General features: G+C 36.3%; 1 protein-coding gene across 1 annotated transcript; it reads right to left on the reverse strand.

Annotated features, from left to right (window-relative positions):
• Positions 1-101: 101 nt before the first annotated feature.
• On the reverse strand, positions 102-27,964 carry LOC141431985 (acyl-CoA Delta-9 desaturase-like). Its single transcript, XM_074093319.1, has 5 exons — positions 27,800-27,964; positions 19,653-19,876; positions 9,086-9,216; positions 2,405-2,610; positions 102-1,479 (listed from the first exon to the last, which is right to left on the reverse strand). Exons 2-5 carry the CDS (start codon positions 19,870-19,872, stop codon positions 975-977), a joined length of 1,062 nt encoding a protein of 353 aa, XP_073949420.1. The 5' UTR covers positions 19,873-19,876; positions 27,800-27,964; the 3' UTR covers positions 102-974.
• Positions 27,965-27,969: the final 5 nt, after the last annotated feature.

Here is a 27,969-nt window from a genome sequence, read left to right on the forward strand (position 1 = left end):
CTCTGTAATATGGTCGAAACGTCGAGGTAAATATTACTCATGTGTTTAGCGTGATAAGTCCTGTTTGTGATATTAATATAACTATAAGTGAAAATCACGAAATTTTAAAACATTATAATATTCATATTCTTAAAATCACCGTCTACCTAATAGTATGCCTATGTATGTCATACGTAGGCATATACATGAAAATAATGAGTCAGTATTGACATCATCGTTGTCATTTAATTTATATCGCAAAACATACAATTAATTATGCCATCGCATCCTGTATAAAGATTTACTGGCCGTTTGTCGTAAAATATCTGCCAGTATTTACCTATTGCAATAAAAATAGGTGGACTCGATAGTTCAGAGCTTTAGCTGTGTGGATATACCAGACTACCAAAATAAACACAACAGTTCCGAAGGAACATAAAAGTAAAATATAACTAACGCTATAACTAACACTAACCACATTTATTGGTAGTGCTGATGGTACTTAGGTTAATTTTTGGCTTGGTATTTAATGATGACTATAATCATCATCATCATCGTCGTCGTCATCATACCTACTCGACTGCTGAGCTCAGATTTAGAGTTGGAGTTTAGTTCCAAGCCATATTTAAATTCGAAAAAAGCAGAGGTATGAGGACGGATCTACTTGAGAGGCAATAGCCACCATCACTTTTAAATATTTTTTTTCAATGATGTTTATGGGTAAATAAATAACAGCATTGTTTTTTTTTTAGTTTATATTCAACTCGTACCTGATCTCTAAAATTATCACAAGAATCAAAGTAACGTGTCGTGAATATAATTTATCTATCAATAATTATTCGCTTTGAAATCCTAAATAAATAAACTAAGTAGGTATTAACAATCGTTATCACTATCACAAATAGTTACTATAAATTACAGCAACATTTAAAGCGCTAAAATGGCGTCGAAGCTACACTCTAAGTTCTACTAATATAGAGTTTTTGGCGATAGTTTCATTCAGTCTTTTCGGGGTTGATGATAGTCGCCGCCGCTTTCTGTTCAAGGGGGACGTCCTTGTCATCCCAGCCCCACACTCCGTGGCTGCCATCGCCTGTCCTCTTGACACGCTTTTCAACAATATCGGGAGAAACAGACTTCAAATCATAAGCCCAGCCAATCTTTGCCATTGTGTCTATGAACAGCTTGGTAATGTTCAGTGAATAGCCTCCCAATTCGGCTGTCTTGTAATCCCAGGGGAACACGTGGTGGTAATTATGGAAACCTTCTCCGAACACGACCAGGGAGACTGGTTTGGTCTCGACGGGGTTGATGTTCTTGTCGTAGGAACGGTGTCCCCACTTGTGGGCCGCGGAGTTGACGAGCCACGTGACGTTAAGAACGTAGCAGTAGCGGAAGATGGCAGCAACGAAATAGGCGTTCCAAAGGGATTCTCCCCATAGAGTGGGAATGTAAGTGGGCAGGACGAAGCAGATGAGAGGCATCAGAGTCAGGTAGTATCTGAAATGAAAAAAGATCGTTATTAGCTTGTGTTGGTAGCAGAATTGGCAACCGGTTAATATTATCAAGTACAGTCAAGTGTAAAAATATGAACTTATTCTTAAATAAGTATCACAGACTCTTATTCGGACGCAATAAGGCCATAGTAACACATTTCTGAGTGGTTCGAATAGATACTTATTTTTACACTTGACTGTACCTTACTGAGTTGTTTTTTTTTCTTTAAAATGGTATAAGTAATTTAAAAATTTAATTAAATTTAAAATTATGGCTTTGAACAATGTAAACAGCTTTTTGTTGACTGAACTTTTTTGACTGTACTTGTATTGTCTTTCTGCCTACATATCCGTAGCGAATTCACAGTCAATGTAATCTGAAATAGTGGTAGAGCCACAGAAGTTACCTACGATTTAAAAGATTGGCGAACTGTGCAAATTTGAGTTCTAATTAAAACATAGGTGGCCGACAGAATGTAGGTAAAATAGTTTTAGACTAAAGTACGCCAAAATCGTATTAAAAATTTAGAAGTTCATTTCTCTTTCGTACATTTCACTGTCATAAGTATAATGTCACCCAATAATGCTCCGGAATGGACTAGTTAGTGACAACAGCCCAAAAATTCAGCGTTTCTCTGATGGGTGGAGGGAGTCGAAAAATTTGGACCATAATTAACGAAAAATTATAACGAAATATTATAATTATTATCTATCTATCTTAACTATCTAACCATATTTACGAGAACATAACATAACGAACGACTGTCTTGAAAAAGTTCCCTTGTCACACTTTTTTTATGTATGTAGCCCGTAATATGTCCCACTGCTGGGAAAATGCCTCGTCTTTCCTCCGCCACTCTTCTATAATCAACTACCATATTAAATGTAAATATTTGAATTCTATCTTGATGTTTCTGAACCAAACTTACTTTTTCTGGAATCTCAGCACGGGGTCCGAACAAAGGTCGCTCATGTCAATGGTGTGACCTTTGGCCTTGATCTGCGGATGCTTGCGCACGAGCAGCCAGCCCACGTGGGAGAAGAAGAAGCCGCGCGTGGCATTGTGCGGGTCTGCGTCCGTTTCGGAGTACTTGTGGTGCATTCTATGGTCCCGAGCCCAGTCGAGAACGGAGTCCTGGGAAAAAAGCAACAATAAAAAAGTGAATACTATGGGACGCAACTATGACCACTTGCTGGAAAAACTAAAACTATAAATTGTTAAACCTGGTTTAAACTCAACAGTTCCATGTATTTTGACACTTCCTATTAAATTGAAATCAGGGGGCGCGACCGTACTATCTTTTTTCAAAGCCAGTCACTTCAATTTTGGCCCCTTTAACTTTGTTGTGGATAACGCGAGATTTAAAAAATATATAATACACCTAATACAATTATATAATAAAGAGATAAACTTTGTTTGAGTGTCAGTTTGTATGCAGGGGATAACCTCAAATGAACCAATTCTGCGTCTATGTGGCAGGCAACAGCTGCCAGGTGGCTGGTAGGATAGTACTTTACGAGTAAGTACTGTAGTTGGCATAGAATGCAATGCAAATTTTCGTTAGCCAATTCAGAGTGAGGAAAGTGTGAGATAAGTATGTCTTGGGATACAACACCTCGCAGTTAGTGCACCATAACCTTTGCCAAACTTGTCATCACTGACATCATCTAAAAAAATTAGGGACGCGAGTTGTTACGTTGCCATGCCACTAGTACCTATTTATACTATACAGCTGCACGCCACTGACCATGCCTACATACTGCAACATTCAAGCTAAATCATGCGTTCGTAGGTAGGTACTAAACTTGATCCATTGAGCTGGTTTCGATGCAGTTTTTATGTTCACAAATTAACGCAAAGGGCAATGTAGTGTAACGTGTTCGTCCGTTTGCTTCATATTCGCCCGCCAGCATTGGGTTGCGAAATGTGTAGTAACATGATTAAATAAAGTTGCAATTATTTCTTTAATACCTTCTTGAAATTATAAACAAGACTAGCTTTTGCCCGCGGCTTCGCTCGCGTTAAATTTGGAGTAACATACATTTACTTTCTGCGATCCTTTTTTTGTGTTTTGATTAAATTTTCGGAGGATTACATGGAAATACAAATACGGACAGATTTTCTTTTAGACAGATGGTGCAAATTTTGTAATACAAAAATCAACCTACATACGTAATTAATTATGATTCTTACCAGCTTCGAAACCCCGCTTCGTTTGATTGAAAACGTTAAAATTTGAAATAATTTTGAAAATCGGCCTCAAAATTGAAACTTATTTTTATTCTGCGGAAAGTTGCGGGAATTTAGTAAAATCCTGAAAAGTGTTTTTAGCTGTTAGTATTACCTACTTGCATGCCAAATTTGAAGTTTCTAATAATTATAGTTACGGAAATAGGGCTATTTCGAAGTGAAAATATAAATTCCATTTATTCCCTATCCCGTGAGAATTTCGAAAAATCCTTTCTTAGTGCGCGTCTACACCTATCAAGGAACATATATTCCAAATTTCAAGTTTCTAGACCCAGCGGTTTAGGCTGTGCGTTGATCTATAAGTCAGTCAGTCAGTCAGTCAGTTTCTTCTTTTAAATATAGAGATTGATTTAGTGTTATAAATAAATATCTGTTGTATTTAGAAACAATTAGAAACAATACTTATACATTGCGTTAAAATAAACCGTACGATAATTTTAACCCACTTTAAGGCCACTGACTACTAGTACAATACAAGTGGAAAAATATTTTCATTCAAAGAAAAAAAAGTTTTGTATGGATGTTGGGTCACAAGAAGACTTTTTCTACATACACGACATTTTTTTATGATATTCAATGTTTTCCATTTGTATCGTATTAGTACCTACTAATCAGTAGCATTATTGTGGGCTTACGTTATTTTCTCATTTAGGTACCTACCTACCTACTTTTTAGGGTTCCGTACCCAAAGGGTAAAACCCTAAAACGGGACCCTATTACTAAGACTTCGCTGTCCGTCTGTCACCAGGCTGTATCTCATGAACCGTGATAGTTAGACATTTTAAATTTTCACAGATTATGTATAACTGTGGCCGCTATAACAAAATAAATACTAAAAATAGAATAAAATACATATTTTAGGGGGGCTCATATACAACAAACGTGATTTTTTTGCCGTTATTTTGCTTGATATTAACGGCGTTTATGAAAAGATCGTGGTAGGCCCCTGGTAGTCGCTTGAAATATTCACTTAACCACTTAATCACTTTTAAAAAAAAGTAATGAAATTAAAATAAAATAATATTAAAGGGGGCTCCCATAAAAAATGTATAAATAATGGTACGGAACCCATCGTGCGCGAGTCCGACTCGCACTTATCCGGTTTTTTCCATGCTATTAACTATGAAGAGCAAAATTAATGGCAAGTAAATATCCGAGTAGATACCTACAGCAGTAACAATAACAGTCTACAAAATTGAGGTAAATATTATAAACTTACTTAATTAACCTATTGTAATTAGGCGCGTGTAAACACTTATCTTTGTTGTTTTTTTTTATTATTAACCTTACTGATATTTCAGTGTTAATTCCAAAGTTTCCAGAGGTCAGTATGTCTGTGTGATTTTAATACATTTTTTTGGTTTCATTTTATAAATCAAAGCGTGATAATGCGTGGTATCGAACGCAGAAGCAATGCTTAGGCTAGTTTTACATATAAAAAAAAAACTAGCGTGTGCCGCCAAACGCAAGTCTAGAGAAAGTGTTTTACGAAAAAGTACTTAGATATACGAGTATTTAGAGGTTCAGATCAAAAACCCCTATCACTGTAAATTCAATTTCCAATCGAATCTTTTCTTTCCTTCATCATCAGCTTACAGCAGTCCACTGCTGGACAAAGGCCTCTTCCATGGCGCGCCACAACACTCTTGTCTTCAGCCCCTCGCATCCATCCGCCGCCAGCAACCCTCTTAAGTCGTCCGTCCACTGTGCCTCAGGACGCCCTACACTACGTTTTCCCATCCGTGGTTTCCATTCGAGGACTCGTCTGCTCCACCGTTCATCGGTCCTGCGACAGACGTGGCCAGCCCAACGCCACTTCAGCGAACTAATTCTCTGAGCAACGTCGGTGACTTTCGTTCTTTGTCGGATAATATGATTTTGGATTTTATCCTTCAATGAAACCCCTAGCACTGCTCTCTCCATAGCTCGCTAAGCGACCTTGAAGTCGTGAATTAGCCCCGCATTAGAAACCCAGAGAAGCTTAAAGTTCCATCTTGCAGACTGGCTAAACGGAATTGCATACGTTTTTATAATAAAATAAAAATAAAAAAACCAATAAAACGGATGCGAAATTCAAATCTATTGTCAAGAAGAAATTAATATCTTAGGCGTATAATAAGATTAATGATTATATCACGGACAGGGACATTTGGAAATAATTCCGATCCGCATTGGCAATCCCTTACTTCAAATAGCGAATCTACTGTGTTAAAAATGAAGTAATCATTTAATAATATTGTAAATCTGTTTAATATATATATACGTATATACACGTAAGTATATGTTTTATTATATATATATATATATATATACCTCGTTGAGTTTCTGGCCGGATTCTCAACAGAGGTTTTTCCGAACCGGTGCATGGTACATTTTTTTGACATTATAAGTGCTTGTTATTGCCTAAATTGAATAAAGATATTTTGACTTTGACTTTGACTTTGTTAAATATCGTACTTATAATCATTTAATTTGTTTTGATTAAAGTCGTGACAAATGATGACAGGTCGAGAGTAATTACAGATAACCGCATGAAAGGCCAGCGCGACCGCGTGGCCGGCACATGTGGACCCAAAACGTGATGCACTCTAAGTGTCTTATTTAAAGTTTATTTTCGTACTTAAACTTTGTAGCGAAGATAATGATATCAAATTAGCACCTGAAAAATGCGTGCCGTTTGAACCATCGGTATAAATCAACCTTTATACGCCTATTTATTATTTTAGTATACATTAAAATGTAATAAATATATTTGTTATGGGCCGTAGACCGTGATTTCGACGCTGTTGCACGTATCATCATCAGTGGCGGCGCAGGACCTGGGGAATTTGGCGTGGTCAAGATAAATTTTGCATGGCCCTATGATGGTATGTGTAGAATACTTATGGCCGCAGGTGGTCTGGCCTTGAGCTCGTCTCGCTTCGCATCGAGCTCGTCTCCGTCGCCTTGCCTCAAACCACCATTCCCTGCCAAATTCTCCCAATGTGACGGGTCTCTTCCTATGTCGCTTTAGCACATCTTTGTACCGCAAGATCTGACCGCCTTGTTTCCGCTTGCTATCTTGCAGTTCGGAATAAAAGATGCGCTTTGCGACTCTCTCGTCTGGCATACGAAAGACGTGCCCACACCATCGCAACTGCCGCCGCATCAAATAAGCCGCCAACCCCGCGACACCAGCACGCTTTAGGATCTCCGTGTTCCTAACGCGATCGAACCACTTAATACCCGTAATGCCACGGAGGCATTTCAGATGGAACCCATCTAACAGGCGGATGGGCATTTTCACTAAAACTTGTATATACCTAGCAACAGTATAGTTAAGGAAAAGTTAAATATTGCCAGTTTTGTGACTTTTTACTCCATATTAAATAACTGTGGGGGAAAATCGTCACAAAACTGACAACTTTTAACTTTATGCCGTTGCTAGGTATGTGTTTTAATGAAAATGCCCGGATATTGTTGCGGTACAGGCACCGTGTCTCCACCCCACCAATTATTAAAAACTGTTAAAATGCACTAATATTGTGTAAGTTATAAGTTTAAAAAATCATGGAATTATACTCGTACTAGCGTTTACCTGCGGCTTCGCACGCGCAAATCATTAGATACAGCAGTTGAATTGAAATTCCGGGATTTTATTAAATTCTCGTGGGAATTACCTAAAATTACATCGTGGTTCTCATTGACATTAAATTAAAACACCCATGCCAAATTTCATGACTCTAAACCAAGCGGTTGTTATTTCGCGACTTTATCCATATCCCGTGGTAATATCGGGTTAAAAGTAGCCTGTGTTATTCCAGATGTCCAGCTATCTACGTACCAAATTTCATGACTGAGTCCAGCGATTATTAGTTCGAGATTTTATCCCTATCCCGTGGGAACATCGGGATAAAAAGTAGCTTATGTGTTATTCCAGACGTCCAGCTACCTACATACCAAATTTCATGACTCTAAGCCCATTGCAGCGGTTGTTATTTAGAGATTTTATCCCTATCCCGTGGGAATATCGGGATAAAAAGTGTCCTTTGTTTTAATCCAGGTTATAAACTAACTTTTTGCCAAATTTTATCCAAATCTGTCAAGCCGTTTCAGCGTGAAGAAGTAAGAGACATACTCACTCACTCACTCACAAACTTTCATATTTATGATATATATTATTATATATTATATAAGTAGGATGTAACCTTGTACAAAAGTAGATTGGTTGTAATAAATGATCGGCGACTGGTAGCATCTTATGTCAGTTTGACGTTCAACGTAATGACTAATATGGATAAGTCTGTGTAATTAAAAATAATAAAAATAGGTAAATAGTAATCATCATAGTCAATTTTTTAGGCATATTTAACACGAAATAATATAGTGAACACGCCAGAAATATGAAAGAAAGAAAGAAAGAAAATACATTTATTTAACGCCATAAAAAACAAACATAGGAACAAACATAGAACAAATAAAGACATACTTGACGCTAAACAGACGAATATGACGAAATAAACAATTCAGTTATTTCGTTTCACATGTACCTACAATTGATAATGTGTAAAATAATAATAGGAACGTCAACGGGACAAGTGCAAGACATGAGTTGACCTAAACACTTTCGTTCGATAATTATAAGTGGCATATACTTCATATAAAAGAAATTTTAAAACCTCGATAATAAAACTTGTTAAATAGAATCATATCCATTTAATACTTTCGTCGAAAAATTGCTACCGGTCGCGGTCAACTAGTTATAATTATGTAAAATAGATAAAAATCTACCAAATGCGTGTAGGGCCACACGTAGTACTAATACGTGAACTAATATGCGGCAAATCAATATTAACTAATAAATAAATAAATAAAACAATATTCAATATTAAGTTTTGATTCACTATTACGAGTTAACTTGTAAAGTCTACCTACACTACGCTGTAGTTTTCCTATTCAATTTATAAGGTATTACTACCGATTTTTTCAGATTTATCAAGTCAATGGTTTAGCTTTTACGGAATCACTTGTGTCTAACAAATATTAGCACTTTAATACCCAATATTTTGCAAATGAATGGTCTCAGCAAATTGGTAATGATTTTGAAAGACCTCACAGTGTCGTAGTTTTTGACATCCTTATTAAGGTTAACACTGCTTCCACCTCTATTATCCAAAAGTTATTTACTCAGATTTGTTTGTGGCCAAAGAGAATTTTAAATTCAGCTAGCATCATCTGCATTAAGAAAAAACTAGCCCAAGTTTTCCCTTCAGACTTTTCAGGTTCCTTTCTGATGATTCTTTGGCGTTGATCAAAACTAAGCGGGTTTCGTACGTTTGCTTTTACAAATGCCTTTTAAAAAATAGATGTTGTTACTAACCTGGAAAGCCATGGTGTTGAACAGCGTAAGCAGTATCCTTAGTGGGAGACGTGCCTTGTATGATTTGTGGGCCCATAACCTGTGAGCTCCAGCTGTGATTCCCAGTCCAGAGCACAAGTACAGGAAAACAGCTAGAAAAAGTTAAAACAAGTGTCAAATTTACTATGGATGGCTTTAAAAAAAATACTAGTAACAAAATAGATAATAAGTACCTACCAATATTTTTGAATTAAAAAAATTGTGGTTAGGTACCTACCTATTCGTCAAGGCCAAATATTGCCAGGCAAATTGTATCTATTTCTTGTTATCGGGTTGAAGTTTGGTACAGATATAACTAGTTTGCAGGACAGATAGAGTCAACAAAAAGTACACAAAGAAAAAAAATATCAGTAAGTATTTGGAACTGACCCTGCTTACTCTGGAATAACTCCAGTATGGAAAGGCAAATGTGCAGGATTTTTAAATTGGTTACGACTGGTTAATATTGGCTGGTTTCAAACTAAATAGTATAGAGTGGAACATAAAATCACTTTTTACTCTTTAAAATATTAAATAACTGCTTTCATTTAATTTACTATTTAACAACATTAAGGGGCTGTTTCACCTTCCATTGATTAGTGTTAACTGACGTTAAATGTGATGCGTCTCCGTCTATTCGAACAAAAAAAGAGACGGCATCACACCTAACTGTTAAAATAGGTACTCTATTGTTGTACATAGGTACTGGCTATTTTTATAAGCTTGTAATCAAATTTCTATTTCCTTATATTTAAAACTGACTGACATAATTGTTTATACTTTTACTTCAATACAAAATTCAAATCAAAGCATGTCGTTTCTTTAACAATTTACTACAAAAAACGTTATCAGCACGAAGCTTTTGTTGAAGAATAACTATTTCAATTATGAATTAATGTTTTTTGTTATTTGTGAAGTGATTTTATCGAAAAGTGAAAAATATCAGTTCCGAGTTTTCGATATGTGACAGCTGATCTGAGGATACAATGGCTCATAGTCGCGGAGATACCAATGGGTAAAGAGGTTCTGTTCTTCCTCACTGCCAACTTTTGTCTAACTAATAGAGACGGATATAGTTCTTGGAATTTCTGTTGTATAACTGGCTAATCAAAATGTTTAAATTTCTTATTCTTTACTATACATTGTATTCTATCTGATGTACGTTTGTCACTTCAATAAACAAAGTCAAATACAACATTCGTTATCAGCACGAAACTCTATATTTAACTGAGTATTACTTATAAAAGCTATATATTCTTTATAAAAAGTGAATCTACTAGTTTTTTTCCAGTATGTGCGTTTATAAATTATGAAAATCTGTGAAAATTTTCAATAGTTCACGAAGATTTTCATACTATTTTTTTGTGACATAAAACAGCTGTGCGTATAAATATGGCAAATAATTCGATTTCTGCCATAAAACCCACTCATAAACAGAGACGGTTATTCCGTATGGAAATTCAAAATGCGTATGTACCTTATGCATGAAGAGTTATGGGAGACGATTTTCGGATATTCTGATGATAGTAAAATTCCTACTGAAGTAAAAATCACGTAACGATCAGAAGGCGTTATCGAAAATATGTCTCACTTTAGATGGGTATGGCAATAACTCATGTAAGGTCATGCAAAACAGCCAAGGAAGCTTGGGATGCTCTTTCGTCCGCTTACGAGGACAAAGGTTTAGGGCGACGTATAAGCCTCGAACGGAAACTGTACAGGTACTGTCTTGATGATTTTGATTCCAATATAGAGATGTACATAAATGCTGTCATGTCAACTGTGCAAGATTTTAGCCGACATTGGCAAATTATGGAAGATGCTTCAATTAGCTGCGATTCTTCTTGGAGGTTTAAGTCCTCAATATGCACCTTTAGTAATGGCTTTGGAAAATCCAACATAGACATTACAGTGGATTTAATTAGACCAAATTATTGAATGAATTGAATAAACCAGCTATAGATAACCCAGATACTGCTCTTCGTACACGAATGAACCAGAACAAACCTTCTACATCCAAACCGAAGAAAACCTTTGTGTTTACGACTGCATGGAGCCAGGACATAAGCGTCCAGATTGTCCCCATAAAAAGGACAAGAAGAAGAGACCGTAAATCACAAAAATTCTCTATGTGCACTGAATGTCAATGACGGATTAGAGCGTGATAAATGGTTTATTGATCTGGAGCTTCAGCACACATGACGTCACGAGCGGATTGGATGAATAATGTGAGAAGTTCGTCTATTGGACTGTAACCATTGCAAATGGAGATGTACTGCCCAGTAAAGGCATTGGAGATATTTCTATTAGCACTTGCGGTCATATAAAAGAAGATTACTGATGTAGTTCATGTACCGAAACTTGAATTCTAATCTTATTCAGTAAAGAAGGCAGTAGATAAAGGTTTTAACGTAGTTTTTGATAGAACTGGTTGTAATTTTTATGATTCTGATGCTTTTTTCTTGTACAGGTGATGTAATTTTACATGGTTCTATATGTGGTGGACTGTATTCTTTAGACTGTACGGTCAACCCAATTACTCAATTATCTGCTTTTGAGACCCACTCTGATGTTTCTAGCTTCAAGCTCTGGCATAGACGACTAGGTCATTTATGTCGCATCGGAATGGATCAACTGAGGAAGGGACACGCAGTGGGCGTGGACTACTCAGAAGTCGATAAGGAACCATGTATCCCCTGCATTGAAGGTAAGCAGAATAGGAAACCCTTTAAGAAAGTTTCACATAAAAGATCAACTTCTGTTCTGGAACTTATTCATTCAGATATTTGTGGACCCTTGCCTGAAACTTCATTTCAAGGCAATAAGTATATTTTATTTTTTATAGATGATTTTTCTCGTATGACTTTTGTATTCTTTATTCCTTCAAAAGCGGAAGTAAAGAACAAGTTTCGTATTTTCCAGTCCACAGTAGAGCGGGAAACAGGAGCAAAGATTAAGATATTGAAGAGTGATAATGGAAAAGAATATGTTAATGCTGAATTTTCGAGATATTTACAAAATGAAGGAATTCAACACCAAACAACAGTTCCCTACAGTTCTCAGCAAAAATTCTATTGCAGAAAGAACAAATCGCTCAATTTTGGAGAAAGTAAGATCAATGCTTTCTGATAGTTCCCTTTCTCCGGCTTATTGGCAAGATGCTGCAGAGATGGCTGTATATCTTAAAAATAGGTCTCCTCACCGTGCTCTCAATGGGAAGACGGCGTACGAGAAATGGTATGATAAAATACCAAATCTTTCTCATCTGCGTGTTTTTGGATGCAGAGCATTCATCCATGTCCCTGAATGTAATCGGAAGAAATTGGACATGAAAGCATCCGAGCATATTTTCGTTGGATATTCAGAAGATCCAAGAAGTTATTATTTCAGAGATATTAGATATCCCAGAAGACTTGTGAAAAGCAGAGATGTTACTTTCTTTGAATGTGATTTTCAAGATTTGAAAGTAAAGACAACTTGTAAGTCTGATAATGATTTAACTGAATCAGCAGTTGTACCTCTATTGCTTAGTTCGCAAGTAAACTCGTCAAATAGTTCAGATAGTCGAACACCTGTCACAAGCGCTGTCATCGAAAATGAACAGATTCAACCTGATATTTTAGATATTATATCAGAAGATGTTCAGTCTGATATTAATGTCGTGGAACAGTGGCATAACGCTGTTACTCCAAATGTGTCAGTTCAACCTGTTATTGCATCTTCATCAGAAGAAACTGAATCTAATACTGATTTTGTAGAACCAAGGTACAATTTGAGACCCAGAAACCTAATTCTGCTGCCAATTGTGTATGCATGCAAACTTCATCCCCTCAGCTGATGGATGAACCTACAACTTATACACAGGCTGTGAACGCAGAAGATAGTGATAAATGGTATCAGCTATGCAAGATGAATATCAGTCACTGCTTGAGAAACAAACTTGGGTTCTCGTTGATAGACCAGATAAGAAAGTCATACCTTGCAAATGGATCTACAAGCTGAAGAAAAATGCGCATGGTGACGTAATTAAATATAAAGCCAGACTTGTCGCGAAAGGATTTAATCAAGTTTATGGTATTGACTACTTGGAAACTTTCTCTCCAGTCGTCCGAAATTCTTCTTTACGCATGTTGTTCGCATTGGCTGCGGAAGAGGGAATGAAAATGCACCATTTAGACGTTGATACGGCATTTTTAAACGGAATTTTGGAGGAAGAAGTGTATATGAGTCAGCCGGAAGGATTTATAAAACCTGGTCAAGAAGATAAAGTATGTTTACTGAAACGATCGCTTTATGGCCTCAAACAGGCTTCACGAGCATGGTATAAAAAGTTGACCGAAATTTTACAATGCATAGGTTTTAACCAAACTCCTTCGGAAGCATGTATTTATACCAAAAAGTTTGGTAACGAGTTAATAATACTCGCTTTCCATGTCGATGACATTGTCATTTTGTACAAAGAAAATAAAACGCTAAATACTGTCATATCTGACTTGCGGAATCATTTTAGTTTGAAAGTGATTGGCAAACTTAGTTATTACTTAGGTTTAAATATACATTACAAACCTAATGAGATTAAATATCTCAAGAAAGTTACATTCGTGATTTGCTACAAAAGTTTCACATGATGGACTGTAAGAGCGTTCCTACGCCGTTGGAAACTAAAAAGTTTCTGCCGAGTGAGAAGAATGTAAGTGAATCTTCATTATCCTATCCGTATCAGCAATTGATAGGCTCACTCAATTTTCTGGCCGTTAATACTCGTCCAGACATTGCTTTTGCTACATCATATTTGAGTCAATTCAATACTAAATATGATAAAAGTCATTGGAAGGCGGCAAAACGTGTATTACAATATTTGAAAGGCACTATGGATTTGGGCATTACTTACAGGAAAGACGGTGGATGTTTAATTGGCTACGCGGATGCAGATTGGGCCAATTGTCCTATGGATCGTCGTTCATACACCGGATTCTATTTTTCTATGGCCGGGGGAGCCATTTCATGGGAAAGTAAGAAGCAAACCACCATTGCCCTGTCGTCCAGCGAAGCGGAATATATGAGTTTGTCCAGTGCGGGTAGAGAGGCTGAATTTCTGAGGCGATTGATGTGTGAACTTACTGGTATGTCAAACTGTTATTACTATTTATAATGATTCACAGTCTGCCAGAAGTTGGCATTGAATCCGGTTCACCACAACAGAACCAAGCATATAGACACAAGATTTCATTATATACGAGATTTATTATCGAACAATATTGTTAATGTCGTATATATCAATACTTTGGAGATGTGGGCTGATGTACTAACTAAGCCGTTGGCTCGTATCAAGCATCAGAATTGTATAAAAGGAATAGGTTTATGTTATAATCTTGTTTTGATTACGGGGAGTATGTTGTATAACTGGCTAATCAAAATGTTTAAATTTCTTATTCTTTACTATACATTGTATTCTATCTGATGTACGTGTCACTTCAATAAACAAAGTCAAATACAACAAATTCAAAATGCGAAACTATTTGATGCATGAGGATTTGTGGGAATATAGAAGGGTATCCTGAAGGCCATAATATATCTGCAGATACTATGTCAAAAATTGATAAAAAGGCCTGACGAAGATATGCCTCACACTTGAAGGTTCGGCTATAACGCAAGTAAGAAGTGCTAAAACAGCGTCGGAAGCCTGGACTGCATTACAGAATGCATACGAGGATAAAGGTATGGGCCGTCGCCTTTATTTAGAACGAAGACTTTATAGACTTTGCTTGTCAGATTTCCCTAATATAGAGTCATATGTCAATGCAGTGATGACAACTGTGCATGATTTATCTGACATAGGGAAAACTATTGAAGATTCGTCTGTTGCTGCTATTTTACTCGGAGGACTTACATTCAGGTTTGATCCCTTGATTATGGCACTTGAGAATAGCAACCAGAACGTGACTACAGAGTTAGTTAAGTCTAAACTTCTCAACGAAGTGTCGAAAAGCGAAGATTCGACCAACTTGATTCTGCTCTACGTTCGCAAGATGTCAAGCCCAAAAAAGTTAAGAAACCTATTGTTTGTTATGATTGTAACGAACCTGGTCATAAGCGCCCAATTGTCCTTTAAGGAAGATAAAGAAGAAGGCACAGGAAGCGGCTTCAGTGGTAGCTCTTGGTACCAGTGCTAATGCCTGTGAAGACTACTGGACTATAGACTCAGGAGCGACCCGGCATATGACATCGAGATTGGAATGGTTCGAAAATTTAAGATCACCAGAATCTAGTACAAAGGTTACTATTGCAGATGGTACCAAGATAGACAGCGGCGGTATTGGTGATATATCAATCCACTCTGGTTCTTCTACTGTTAATAAATAAAAAGATGCAATTTATGTACCTTCTTTAAATAGTAATTTGATATCTGTTTATAAGGCTGTAGAAAAAGGTTATAGTGTACTTTTTGATAAAAATGGTTGTAATTTCTATAATTCTGATACCTTTTCTTTTGTAGGTGACTCTATTCTTCACGGTTCGCCCTATAGAGGTCTGTACAAATTAGACTGTACTGTCAATATGCCTCGCGATGTAGCCTGTGATGTGCACTCTGACTCCGCTACTAGGTACCAGTTATGGCACAAGCGTTTGGTCATCTGTGTCGCATCGGTATGAACCATTTAAGAGATAGTCATGTAGGTGTAGAGTTTACAGAATTGACAAAGAGAGTTGCGTAGCCTGTATCGAAGGTAAGCAAGCTCGCAAACCGTTTAAGAAAATAGCCTATAAACCAGCTACGTCTTTGCTTGAGTTGATACATAGCGACATCTGTGGACCGATGTCAGAAACCTCTCTACAAGGTAACAAGTATGCCTTATTATTTGTAGATGATTATACACGCTTTATTTTTATATATTTTATTTCTTCGAAGACAGAAGTGAAAGAAAAGTTTTGCCATTTCCAAAAATTAGTGGAACGGCAAACTGGAGCTCAAAATAAAAGCTGTTAGACGGACAATGGAGGTGAATATGTCAACAAAGAACTGTCAGATCATTTTCGTACTAATGGTATTGTGCACCAAACGACAGTGAAGTACAGTCCGCAACAAAATGGATTAGCAGAACGAACTATACGCTCAGTAATCGAGAAAGCTCGTTCTATGTTGCACAGTGTTCTCTCTCCAAAGCGTATTGGGAAGACGCGGTAACAAACTTCGGTGTATTTAAAGAATAGGTCCCCCCATCGCGCGCTTAACAACTTAACTCCTTTTGGAAATGTAATGACCGTAAACCGAATCTAAGTAACCTTAGGGTTTTTCGGGTGTCGAGCTTTGATTCATGTACCTGATTGTCAACGGAAGAAATTTGATATGAAAGCGATTGAATGTATCTTTGTTGGATATTCAGATGATCCAAATAGTTACATATTCAGAGACCCTCAATATCCAAGAAGGTTACTAAGTCACGTGACGTTACATTCTTCGAAGGTTGCTTCACAAGTTTGAAGAACAATAAATTGAATGAAGAGCCAAGTACGTCCAAAAACGTTCCAGTATCTGGTCCTGTCATACTGTTAGACAATATGAGACCGGTACAAGAGCAAGAAGATAGGTTGGTAGAGTCCCCTGCTCCTGTATGCGAGGAAAATGTATCTAGAGAGTCAAATGCCTCTCCTAGTACTATTCATGAGGCAAATGATATGTTACACGAAGAATTTCATGATGCTTCTGCTGATCCACTTCCTGAAACGTCATGTCCACCTGAGACTGAGGTATTGGAGGACTGTCCTGTGGTAGAAGATCGGAGATATCCAACTAGGGATAGAAAACCTCCAGATTATTTCTCCTATCACACATTAGCTGAGGACAGAGAACCTCAAACGTACTCTCAAGCCATGCGAGACGATGACGCGGATAAATGGAAGTCAGCCATGCAAGATGAGTATGATTCGCTAATGAAAATGAATACATGGAAGCTGGTGGACAGGCCTGATCGTAAAATAATTCCCTGCAAATGGGTGTACAAGTTGAAGACAGATACACACGGTAATATCACTAGGTATAAAGCTAGACTAGTAATAAAGGGCTTTAATCAAGTCGCGGGAGTAGATTACCACGAGACTTTTTCGCCGGTGATCAGACATTCATCTCTGCGTACTTTATTTGCCTTAGCCGCCGAAATGGACCTTAAAATGCATCACTTGGATGTCGACACTGTCTTTTTGAATGGCGACCTAGAAGAGGAGGTCTACATGGACCAGCCTCATGGTTTTGTGAAGAAGGGCCATGAAGATAAGGTATGTCTCCTGCAAAAGTCCTTATATGGGCTAAAGCAAGCCCCTCGTGCGTGGAACATTAAACTTAACGAAACCTTGTCTAAAATAGGTTTTAATAGGTGCCTACTGAACCATGTGTATATAAGAAACTCATTGGTTCTGAAATAATATTACTGGCCATATTTGTTGATGACCTAATTATATTTTCCAAGAACGACACTTCGTATGTCAAAGTCAAAAGTGATTTACAAAAATACTTTTCACTCAAAGACTTAGGGCCGTTGAAATATTATTTAGGAATAAATATTGATTGTAATAATGGAAAAGTTACTATAAATCAAAAGTCGTACATTACTTCGCTACTGAAGAAGTACGCATTACAGAATGCAAAGGAATTTGACACGCCATTAGCTAATAGCAAGCTAGCTGCTGATCTGAAGGTAAGGAGTCAACTTATGATTATCAGCAGATAATTGGCTGTCTTATGTATCTTGCTGTGAATACACGGCCAGATATTGCGTTTGCTGCCAGTTATTTGAGCCAATTTAATACTAAATGTGGCAAAATTCATTGTACGGCAAAACGGGTGCTTCAATATTTAAAGCGCACTATAGATTATTCTTAATCTATAGGAAAACTGAATACCTCTTATGGGTTATACGGATGCTGACTGGGCAAATTGTACCAGTGATCGGCGCTCTTATACCGGTTACTGTTTTCAAACTTGCAGATGGCCGGTGTCATGGGCGTCAAAGAAACAGCCTACAGTGGCGTTGTCGTCAACTGAAGCCGAAATATGGCACTAACAGAAGCAGCAAAAGAAGCTACATATTTGCGTAGATTCATTGCTCAGGTATGTAGCAATAATGATCAATATCCTACTATAACTTTATACAGCGATAGTCAGAGTGCACAAAACTTGGCATATAATCCCGTAAACCATGGTAGGACCAAGCACATTGACACGAAATTTCATTTTATTCGGGAAAAGGTGTCAGATAATATTATAAAACTAAAATTCATTAGTTCGAGCAATATGTCTGCTGATGTGCTCACCAAATGTCTGGGTAAAATTGCACATCAAAGATGTATTCAAGGGTTAGGTTTAATTAATTTACCTAGTTGATACCTGTATTTTTTTGAATTTTATGTTTTATAGTTCGTTGGTTTTATCTACTGTTTGGTTTGTGATGTTACATTTAAAGTATTCTGTTATGAGCAAGTTTATGTACAGAGAATTTTGATTATGGGCGGGTGTTAAAATAGGTACTCTATTGTTTGTACATAGGTACTGGCTATTTTTATAAGCTTTTGTAATCAAATTTCTATTTCCTTATATTTAAACTTGACTGACATAATTGTTTATACTTTACTTTCAATACAAATTCCAATCAAAGCATGTCGTTTCTTTAACAAATTTACTACACTAACCACCAGTTAACACTAATCAATGGATGGTGAAACAGCCCCTAAGTCAAGGAAAGTATGAATAATAAAAACGGGCTCGAAAATTGTCCGTATTACAATAAAAAATGAGAAATTCGTATTATAATTATGAACAAAAGAAAAACCTCATAGAAATGGGCCTTGATTTGAAGACACTGTAAAACATATTTTACAATAATACCCACTCAAAACCCTGGTGAATTCTACCTTGAAAGGAAGTCGAGATTCTTGGATATATTTTTGCAACAGTAGTTTTACTGATTTACTCCATGAAACTAGTACGTGCCTTCTTGCAAACTGCAGGAGTAGCTATCTAAGCAACGTTTCTTAACTGAATGGCGGAAAATATCCTTGTTATTTGTACTTGCCCTTGTTCGTAAAATAAGCTCTATTGTGAAATTAAGAAACTTTATCCCTGTTTTATCAATCAGCTTACAAACTGCGACTAAATTTCTTTAGTACTAAAATAAACTCAATAAGGTAGGTATTAAGATGCATATTTTTAATTCCATATAAAATCGAAATAACTTCAATTGTATGTAATCAGAATAATTTGACTGAACTGTTTACTACCGAGGATGCATTGTGAGATTTGGACTAGCAAGTTTTTGATTAGCATGATTTTATCTGACTGATTTAGTCATAAAGCACTTATGAACGACAAACTGAATTATACTTTTTCTGTAATTATTCTACTTTTTTCTAAATAGTTTAGAACCCTGTTAAGTAAATTAAACTTCAAAAAATCAAAATCGGTACAAATGAAGAACATGACGAGAGGTCTTTGCCCAGCAGTGGGACATTTAATAAGGCCACATAATAGGAAAACTATGAAAAAACCATAACTTACTAAATAATCTGGTAGCCCACATGGCCTTGGTGAAAAAGAGGTAGCCTCCGTATACTGCTCCGGTATGGAGTAGTACAAACAGGATGACGTTTCTCCAGACTATGTTCAGCTTCCTTTTCTCAGCGGAGGGAGGGACATGGACGGCTACATCTTTGTCGTCGGTGGCTGCGTCGGACTCTTCCAACACCCAGGATGGAGGTGGTTGCCCTTGAGGAGGCATTTTTCTATGGAAGAAGGAAAATGAAAATTAATTCTTAGTTTAAAGTAAAAAAACTCCGAGCTTTAGTTTTTAGGGTTCTCTAGGGTACGTCCAGTTAGGGTAGGCTTTAAAAGTTAACGAGTAATGCCGATCAATACTTGTTATTGAATATTTGTCGCATATTAGTACGAAACCCCACATTGTTCCTGACCCGACACACAATTGACCGGTTTTTTTAGTCAATACAAATCATGTTTTTTTCAGATTTTTTAATCATGGATCACATCGCTATTCAAAAAAATGTATTTATTTTTAAAACCTTTTTTTTATTTACGCATCATTGCGCCAAAATTTGCAGTAAATTTATTTGTTATAAATTCACGTTACCGCTATTTATTTCAAAAACCCGAGTGTTAATCCTCAAAGAGTAGCGACCAGCAGCTACGCAGACGCGTAAAAGTACACTAAGCACCAACAGGTAAGTAAATTGATGATGATAGACATATAAATTGATTGCAGGATATGAATCTTTTCTTTATCTGTCCTTTTGCAGACTTTTCATGGCCATCATTCAAAATTATGTACAAATTAGACTGATAGCCGATATTTTTTTACTAAACAACTTAAGATAATTTTATTAATAAGGTAAGCACGAGTATTGTAAAGCTTTTTTTGCGAAGGACAGATAATAATCAATCTTTTAGTTTACAATACAAAACAATACCTAACTTTTACCAAACACCACAATACAGTAAGCAGTATAGATAACCTAACCATCAAAAAGTTGTAAAACCCCCGACTTTGTCGCTTTAAAGTTCAATATCTCAAAAACGGCTGAACTGATTTTGATGAATCATATCTAAGAACCAGCGCCAGAAAACTTGCTTTCAAATAATAATAAAAAACCGCATTCAAATCGGTCCACCCGTTTAAGAGCTACAGTGCCACAGACAGACACAGACACACATAGCGGTCAAACTATACACCCTTTTTGCGTCGGGGGCTAAAAACAGAGGTACATGAAAATCTAGTAAATTATGTTTTTTTTTCTTTTATTTGGGGTTATAGTATGCACCAAAGCATACAAAGGACGGTATCTGATTACTGTTGGGAATACAGTGAATAAATTTAAAGGCAGTCGATAAACGGCATACAAAGAACCCTAATCAATATTTTTAATTATTTTACACAGCTTATGATAAAACTTTCTCCAGTGTTGGTGGCACAAATTACGATTATCTTGATGGATGATATATATTAATTGATTACTTATAATAGCACGTTATGTGACCGTGATGCTCATGATTATTGGGGACTTTTGCACGCACGTTGTACAGTCGAAATAACTAACAACAAAGTTCCGAAAACCTCCGACTTTGTCACTTCAAAGTTCAATATCTCAAAAATGGCTAAACCGACAGATAGTATAAGTATATATAGTATGTAGTATAGTATAATAGTATATATAGTATATTATAGTATATAGTATGGAAGTATGGATGGATTGCTACCATGCCCACCATACGCCTTTGAAATAAACATTTCAATGCTAAATTACGGAACATGAATGATACGTCCGATTATCGGATATACAATGGAATTACCGCAATTTTAGGTAAGTGAACGATATGATTACACAGATTTACAGAAAGATTGCACTAGTACTTTACACTATGATGTCAAAAGAAAATTATTGTTTATTTGACGTTGTTTACTTAATGTTTTTTGAAACAAAACTCGTACAACGTAGCAGGCATTGCTATACAGCAAGGAAATGCTGCCAACAAAAGAAATGATTTCCTTTTGATAGCAATATTATGTATTTGTTACTTGAATAAAGCATGCACAAAACATGGCAGGGTTAAAAGCAAACTAGATGTACCTACTGTAATGAAATTGTTATAGATATAACTTAAGTTGTGACGAAACTGAGAAAATTTACGAAAACTGAACCATTTTGTTTAAATTTCTTCAGATTTAAATAAAATGAAACAATTACTTTGCTCACCCGCGACCTTATGATAGGCTACGTTTATGAAAGAAATGTGTGTTCATGCAGTTCCTCCACCTCCGTACTGTATGAACACACACAAATCACACTCTGTCAACACGACCACACTACATTGAGGCGTTTCGAACTCAACCAGAGCTCATCTTCAGAGCAACACAACCGTTCAGCATGCTACCAGATGTTAGACTAACAAACCAAAACAATTTTAATCATCACATAAAACTACCTTGATTCACTGTTAAGGCATATTTTATGAATCCTAATTATTAGGTTTTGCTCAAATAAGACCCAAGTCATAGTAAGAGAGAGACACTACTTTATCTGTTTATTAATAATAGACCCCATACTGTTGTACCTAATTATTTCCATGCATTCTAGATAGTCGAGACGCAACCGCTATACGAGTATAACACTTCATAAGAATCCGAGTCTAATAAAGAATGATTTGATAATAAGCATGATTCAATTTCAATAAATTCTTCAGTTTTGGTACTATTTCCTCAATGCCATTACAAATTTATAACGGCACGGTAGCTATTGTATGTTAATTTATGTATAGTAGGTATGTGTTGTAGTTATACATACGTTATTTAATCAACATTAAGGTATTAAATATTTTATTCTATTGTTTTATACCAAAAAAAATTACAAGTGTCTTCTCTCAAAAGTATAATTCGCATGGATATTTGAAATTAGCTACGCAACGGATTTTAATGTTGTTTTCATCGCGTCCAACCGGAACCCAATGAATGTTCCGTCCTTGCAGAACCCCGGTTGTCCATCTTCTTCATACTACGTGCTAAGACCGCCTTTGAAATACTTCAAAAAGAAAATTGTCCATCCGGAATATCGTCGCAAATAGAACCTTGTCCTATTGTAAAATTGTCAAATTTGATGTATGCCGAAAAAAAAAACGACCACTAGCATTTACGTACGCTCAGAAATATGACGAATTGTAAATAATATTGGAACTACATAATTAAGTTAAGACTTAATTTAGACAACATTCACTTATTGATTATTTAATTTTGCTTCTAATTTATAATGGTCAATATTCCATTTGGGTTTAAGTAATTTACAACAAAAATAAATTTGGTTGTAAATATTTTTCAGCACAATTACATGTTGAGAAAATTCGCTTTGGTTGATATTCATTTTCGTACAAATTCTAAATGATCAATTCAAGTGAACGATTTCCCAATGACAGTAAATCCTATTTTTCACTTTTTTTAATACACACAAACATCAAATACTTATTCGAATAATACAACTATATATATGTAAGCATTCTCTTGCACTTCTCAACTTTTTTACCTACACACATTGGCAGTTGATGCAACATGTACTTATCAATAATTCGAAGTGTGCGTGATCAGTGGCGTGATCTCAAGATGATGCGATATGGACCGGGAGTAACAATGAATTGACTGCTACATCGCGCCATATCACTGACTCAATACCAGAAGGTCGTACTTTATCGCCAGTTAACTCAAAAGTGAACGCTAGTTGAGAAGATACAGATGTTGATATGAATAAGCCACAATAAATAACGCGGTAAGGTGCCGATGTTATACAATTAGTGCGAGTTGCCACGCTGTTTCATGAGGTCATAACACACGTTGTGACTTTTTCAATGCGCGGATTATAATTTTATCTAATCGTAGGTATACAGTATTGGATCTGTATTGGATCTGTATAGAAGCTTTGTCGATATGTTTTCTAAGGGGTAACGACTCCCTGCGGTCTATTGTTCATGAGATAATCATGCATGTTGATATAGTCTAGCGAAGTGCTATAAAATTAAAATATTATCGTATTCTCTGCCGGCACCGCATATATGTGTTTTCGTTTTCTGACATTTTAAATGCTATGTGGATGGAACTTCTTGGATCAGAAGGCATCTAATGTCCCAAATTATACCATAAATAATTTTATCTATAAACATCTATATCAGAAAATATACTTATGTACATATAATAAATCTGTAAAGTCGGTGTCTGAATATTGAAACTGAATATTGTTAACATTTTGTGTTAATTTCAACTGAATCTTACCACAATTAAATAATGTTTTGGATTAGATGATGATTGAATGTTTTCAAGGATATAAAACTAAAAAAAAGTACATGAATAAATTCGTAACAATTTTAAGCATATCAACGGTACGGTACGGCTATTGGACGGTATATTTACAGTTGCCTGGAAGAGATCGCTCTGAAACGATAAGGCCGCCTGTTGCGTACCTCAGAAAGTCTCTGTATTTATGCACCAGTTTTTCTGTACTGCTTGCTATGTGTTGGTGTGCAATAAAGAGTTATTGTATAGTTATATATTTTGACAAAACTAACTTTAAACTATGTTTGTTCGAATTCAAAATAGTCAGTTTACTTGGATGACTTTCCATTTGTACTGAATGAGAGTAACTATAATTTTGATGATCATTTGTTATTTTTTGTGGCGATCAGTTGAGTAGCTACTAGCCACAATAATTCTAGTAAACCTGAAACTAAGCATCATCATGTCAGCCGAAAGACGTCCACTGCTGGACATATGCCTCCCCCCAAGGATCTCCACTCAGACCAGTCTTGTGCTTTTCGCATCCACCGCGATCCAGCGATCTTAACCAGAGGGCTTATTGTCTATCGTTTCTGACGCTCGCGATCGCAATCAAATGACAGTTTTTGTATGAGAAATCTGTCATTTGATTGCGATCGCGAGCGTCAGAAACGTTAGGGAATACGGCCTCAGGTCGTCGCTCCATCTTGTTGGAAGCCTACCGACAGCTCGTCTCCCGGTCCGCGGACGCCATTCGAGAACCCAAGAACCTAAGCATACTTAGCAAGATTTTTCATAGATGGACCACGTAATGATAAATTATTCAGATCAAATTTCTTACCACTGTAAATACGTATTAATTATAAATCTATTGTAGAACAGGTTTTTAGCACCAACTGATCTAATTTCATAGACCGAAGGCTGGTCTATTTACTGCATAGTTTTCTTAATTAATGAACTACTGTGCTAAAAGATTAGCTAATTTCAGTTACTTCTGAGTCAATAGCGGATTCGAGAATATTCATTTATTGATTTACTAGCGGACCCGGTAGACGTTGTCCTGCCCGAAACAACACTACATTAAAATTATGATAACATATACCAAACAACTGCGCCATCTAGCGGGTCCAATTTATTTGAATACGTTCTTTAATTTGAGAGCAGAGTTTACTCAGTTTACCGTATCGACGGGATAACCATTAAATGTTTGACAGTTACGAAACCCATGAACATGTTGTATGGGAAAATGTTTTTTCTTTTATTTTATTTTTTTCGTGAATTTTCCAAAGTTTTTAATATTTAGTATCCTATTCCTGATGAAAATAAATCCTAAAACACAAAAATCATAAATATTGGTCCAGCCGTTATTGAGTTATCATAGTTGAGTTGAGTTTGGTCTGGTAGAACTAATTTGCAATTGAAATTTTCGGGATTTTAATAAATTCCCATGGAAATTTCCAAAATTTATATTGTGGTTTTCATTGAGGTTGTGTTGTGAACAACTGTACAAAATTCAAGACCCTAAACCGAGTGCTGAAATTTCAAGATTTTTTCCTATTCCGTGGGAATATCGGGATAAAAAGTAGCCTATGTGTTATTCCAGAGGTCCAGCTACCTACATACCAAATTTCATGTCTCTAAGCCTAGCGGTTATTATGTCAAGATTTTATCCCTATTGTACCTTTTTTTTTTGTCAAATTTTAAATCTAAAATTGCTAAAAGTGGCTCCGAAGCGGTAACGTTTCGTGTGCTCTGCCTACCATACCATATACCATTTGGGAATACAAGCGTGATGTTTGTGTGTGTGTATCACTATCCCGTGGGAATATCGGGATAAAAAGTAGCCTATGTGTTATTCCAGAGGTCCAGCTATCTACATACCAAATTTCATGGATCTAAGCCTAGCGGTTATTATGTCAAGATTTTATCCCTATTGTACCTTTTATTTTTGTCAAATTTTAAATCTAAAATTGCTAAAAGTGGCTCCGAAGCCGTAACGTATCGTGTGCTCTGCATACCATACCATATACCATTTGGGAATACAAGCGTGATGTTTGTGTGTGTGTATCACTATCCCGTGGGAATATCGGGATAAAAAGTAGCCTATGTGTTATTCCAGAGGTCCAGCTATCTACATACCAAATTTCATGGATCTAAGCCCAGCGGTTATTATTTCAATATTTTATCCCTATCCTGTGGGAATATCGGAATAAATAAAAAGTCGCCCTATGTGTTATTCCAGGCGTCCAGCTACCTACATACTAAATTTCATGACTCTAAGCCCAGTGCTTATTATTTTGAGACTTTATCCCTATCCCGTGGGAATATCGGGATAAAAAGTAACCTATGTGTTATTTCAGAGGTCCAGCTACCCACATATCAAATTTCACTGCTCTAAGCCCAGCAGTTGTTATTTTGAGATTTTATCCCTATCCCGTAGAAATATCGGAATCAAAAGTAGCCTATGTCCGTCTCCTGGTTCTAAGTTACCTCCCCAACAATTTTCAGCCAAATCGGTACAGCCGTTCTTGAGTTATAAATAGTGTAACTAACACGACTTTCTTTTATACCGTGTGTGGCCTGTAACACGGGCAAATAATTAAAACGTAGATCGTACTCGTCAAACCGAACAACATCAGTTCAGCGACTTTTAAAAATAATTAGTTTTTTAATTTTTATTACACTTTAAAGTTTATTCGAAGAAGCAATGTAAAGCAAAATGTTTGATATTTGTAGCGTGACAGGCGACGTCAGTTGGGTTCAACGATGGCGTACATTGAATTTACGATTAAGTTTGTTAGAAAAAAACAAAAGTTAAGTTTTGATTTTAATTAAGTGAGACCATGATGATCCAATTACCGGTGATCTATAAAGCCACTGTTTTTAATATTATCCCCGGGTCTGGGCCACACATTGTTAATATATAGAAGACTAGTTTTTGCCCGTGCGTGGAATTCGGTTATCGCGCGCTGTTCCCTCGGGAACTGTGCATTTCCCGGGATAAAAAGTAGCCTACGTCACTCTCTGGCCCATGCCAAAAATCACGCCAATCCGTCGCTCCGGGCCGTTTCGACGTGAAAGACAGACAAACATACACACTTTCGCATTTATAATTAGTATGGGTAATAAAGACTTACGGTATATACCAATGCGTCTTTATTACTAGACGTATTACTAGGTATATAATATGATGGAACCAAACTCTTAGTTTTATTTAATAGAATTGCCAAGCGTCACTTTTATGTACATCACATTTTTGTTATACCTACTTGCTGTTATTTAAATGATTGAAATTAATGTTTTTACTATTGCAGCAATTATTATTGGCATTAAGCAAAGCCAAATACTTTTACAAGCAACAACAGTACACCTTTTGTAAACAAATTCGCGAACTAACCTGAAGCATACTGAAGTGTGAAAGATTTTTTAAAGTGAGATCATCAAATGTGTTTACATACGGCTAGTTCATGAAATTCCAAAGAATATAAACACCATGGCACAAACATTTTGATCGGTTCATAAATGTGTTTCGTATGTTTTTGTACATAAATTAATTGTATATTTGAGGGTTCATTAATTTTAGTCTGGAATTATACATCTCAATATGAGAAATTATTTAACTGTAAGTATTAAGTAATTGCAGTAAAATAATTTCAGTGCCAGTTCAGTGTAACTGTAAGTAGTGTAAATCTATACATTAATAACAAAAAACATTGCAAATTTTCCCATCCTAACTAATGATAATTATGAAGGACTTCTTATTTAATTCAGGTAACTTTCTTACTATGTTTAAAAATTATAATAAAAACAAGGAATTAAAGTACTAACTTAAATGCGTTAAAGTAATTTAAAATAAAAATAATATATAAAAATAAGTACTTACAATTTAAATTATGTTGCCTAGAAGTTCAAGTCCAACTCGCAAACAATTATACGCACTTTGTTCGTTAATGGATGTCGCGAAACTGCAGCTAGAAATTGACTAACATCGATTATATAGTAGCTTGAGTTAGCCGTAGTCCGCCGCGGTCGAGAATGATGCAGGCGCATAGC

Source organism: Choristoneura fumiferana, chromosome 10 (assembly GCF_025370935.1).
Source record: "Choristoneura fumiferana chromosome 10, NRCan_CFum_1, whole genome shotgun sequence".
Taxonomy (NCBI): domain Eukaryota; kingdom Metazoa; phylum Arthropoda; class Insecta; order Lepidoptera; family Tortricidae; genus Choristoneura; species Choristoneura fumiferana.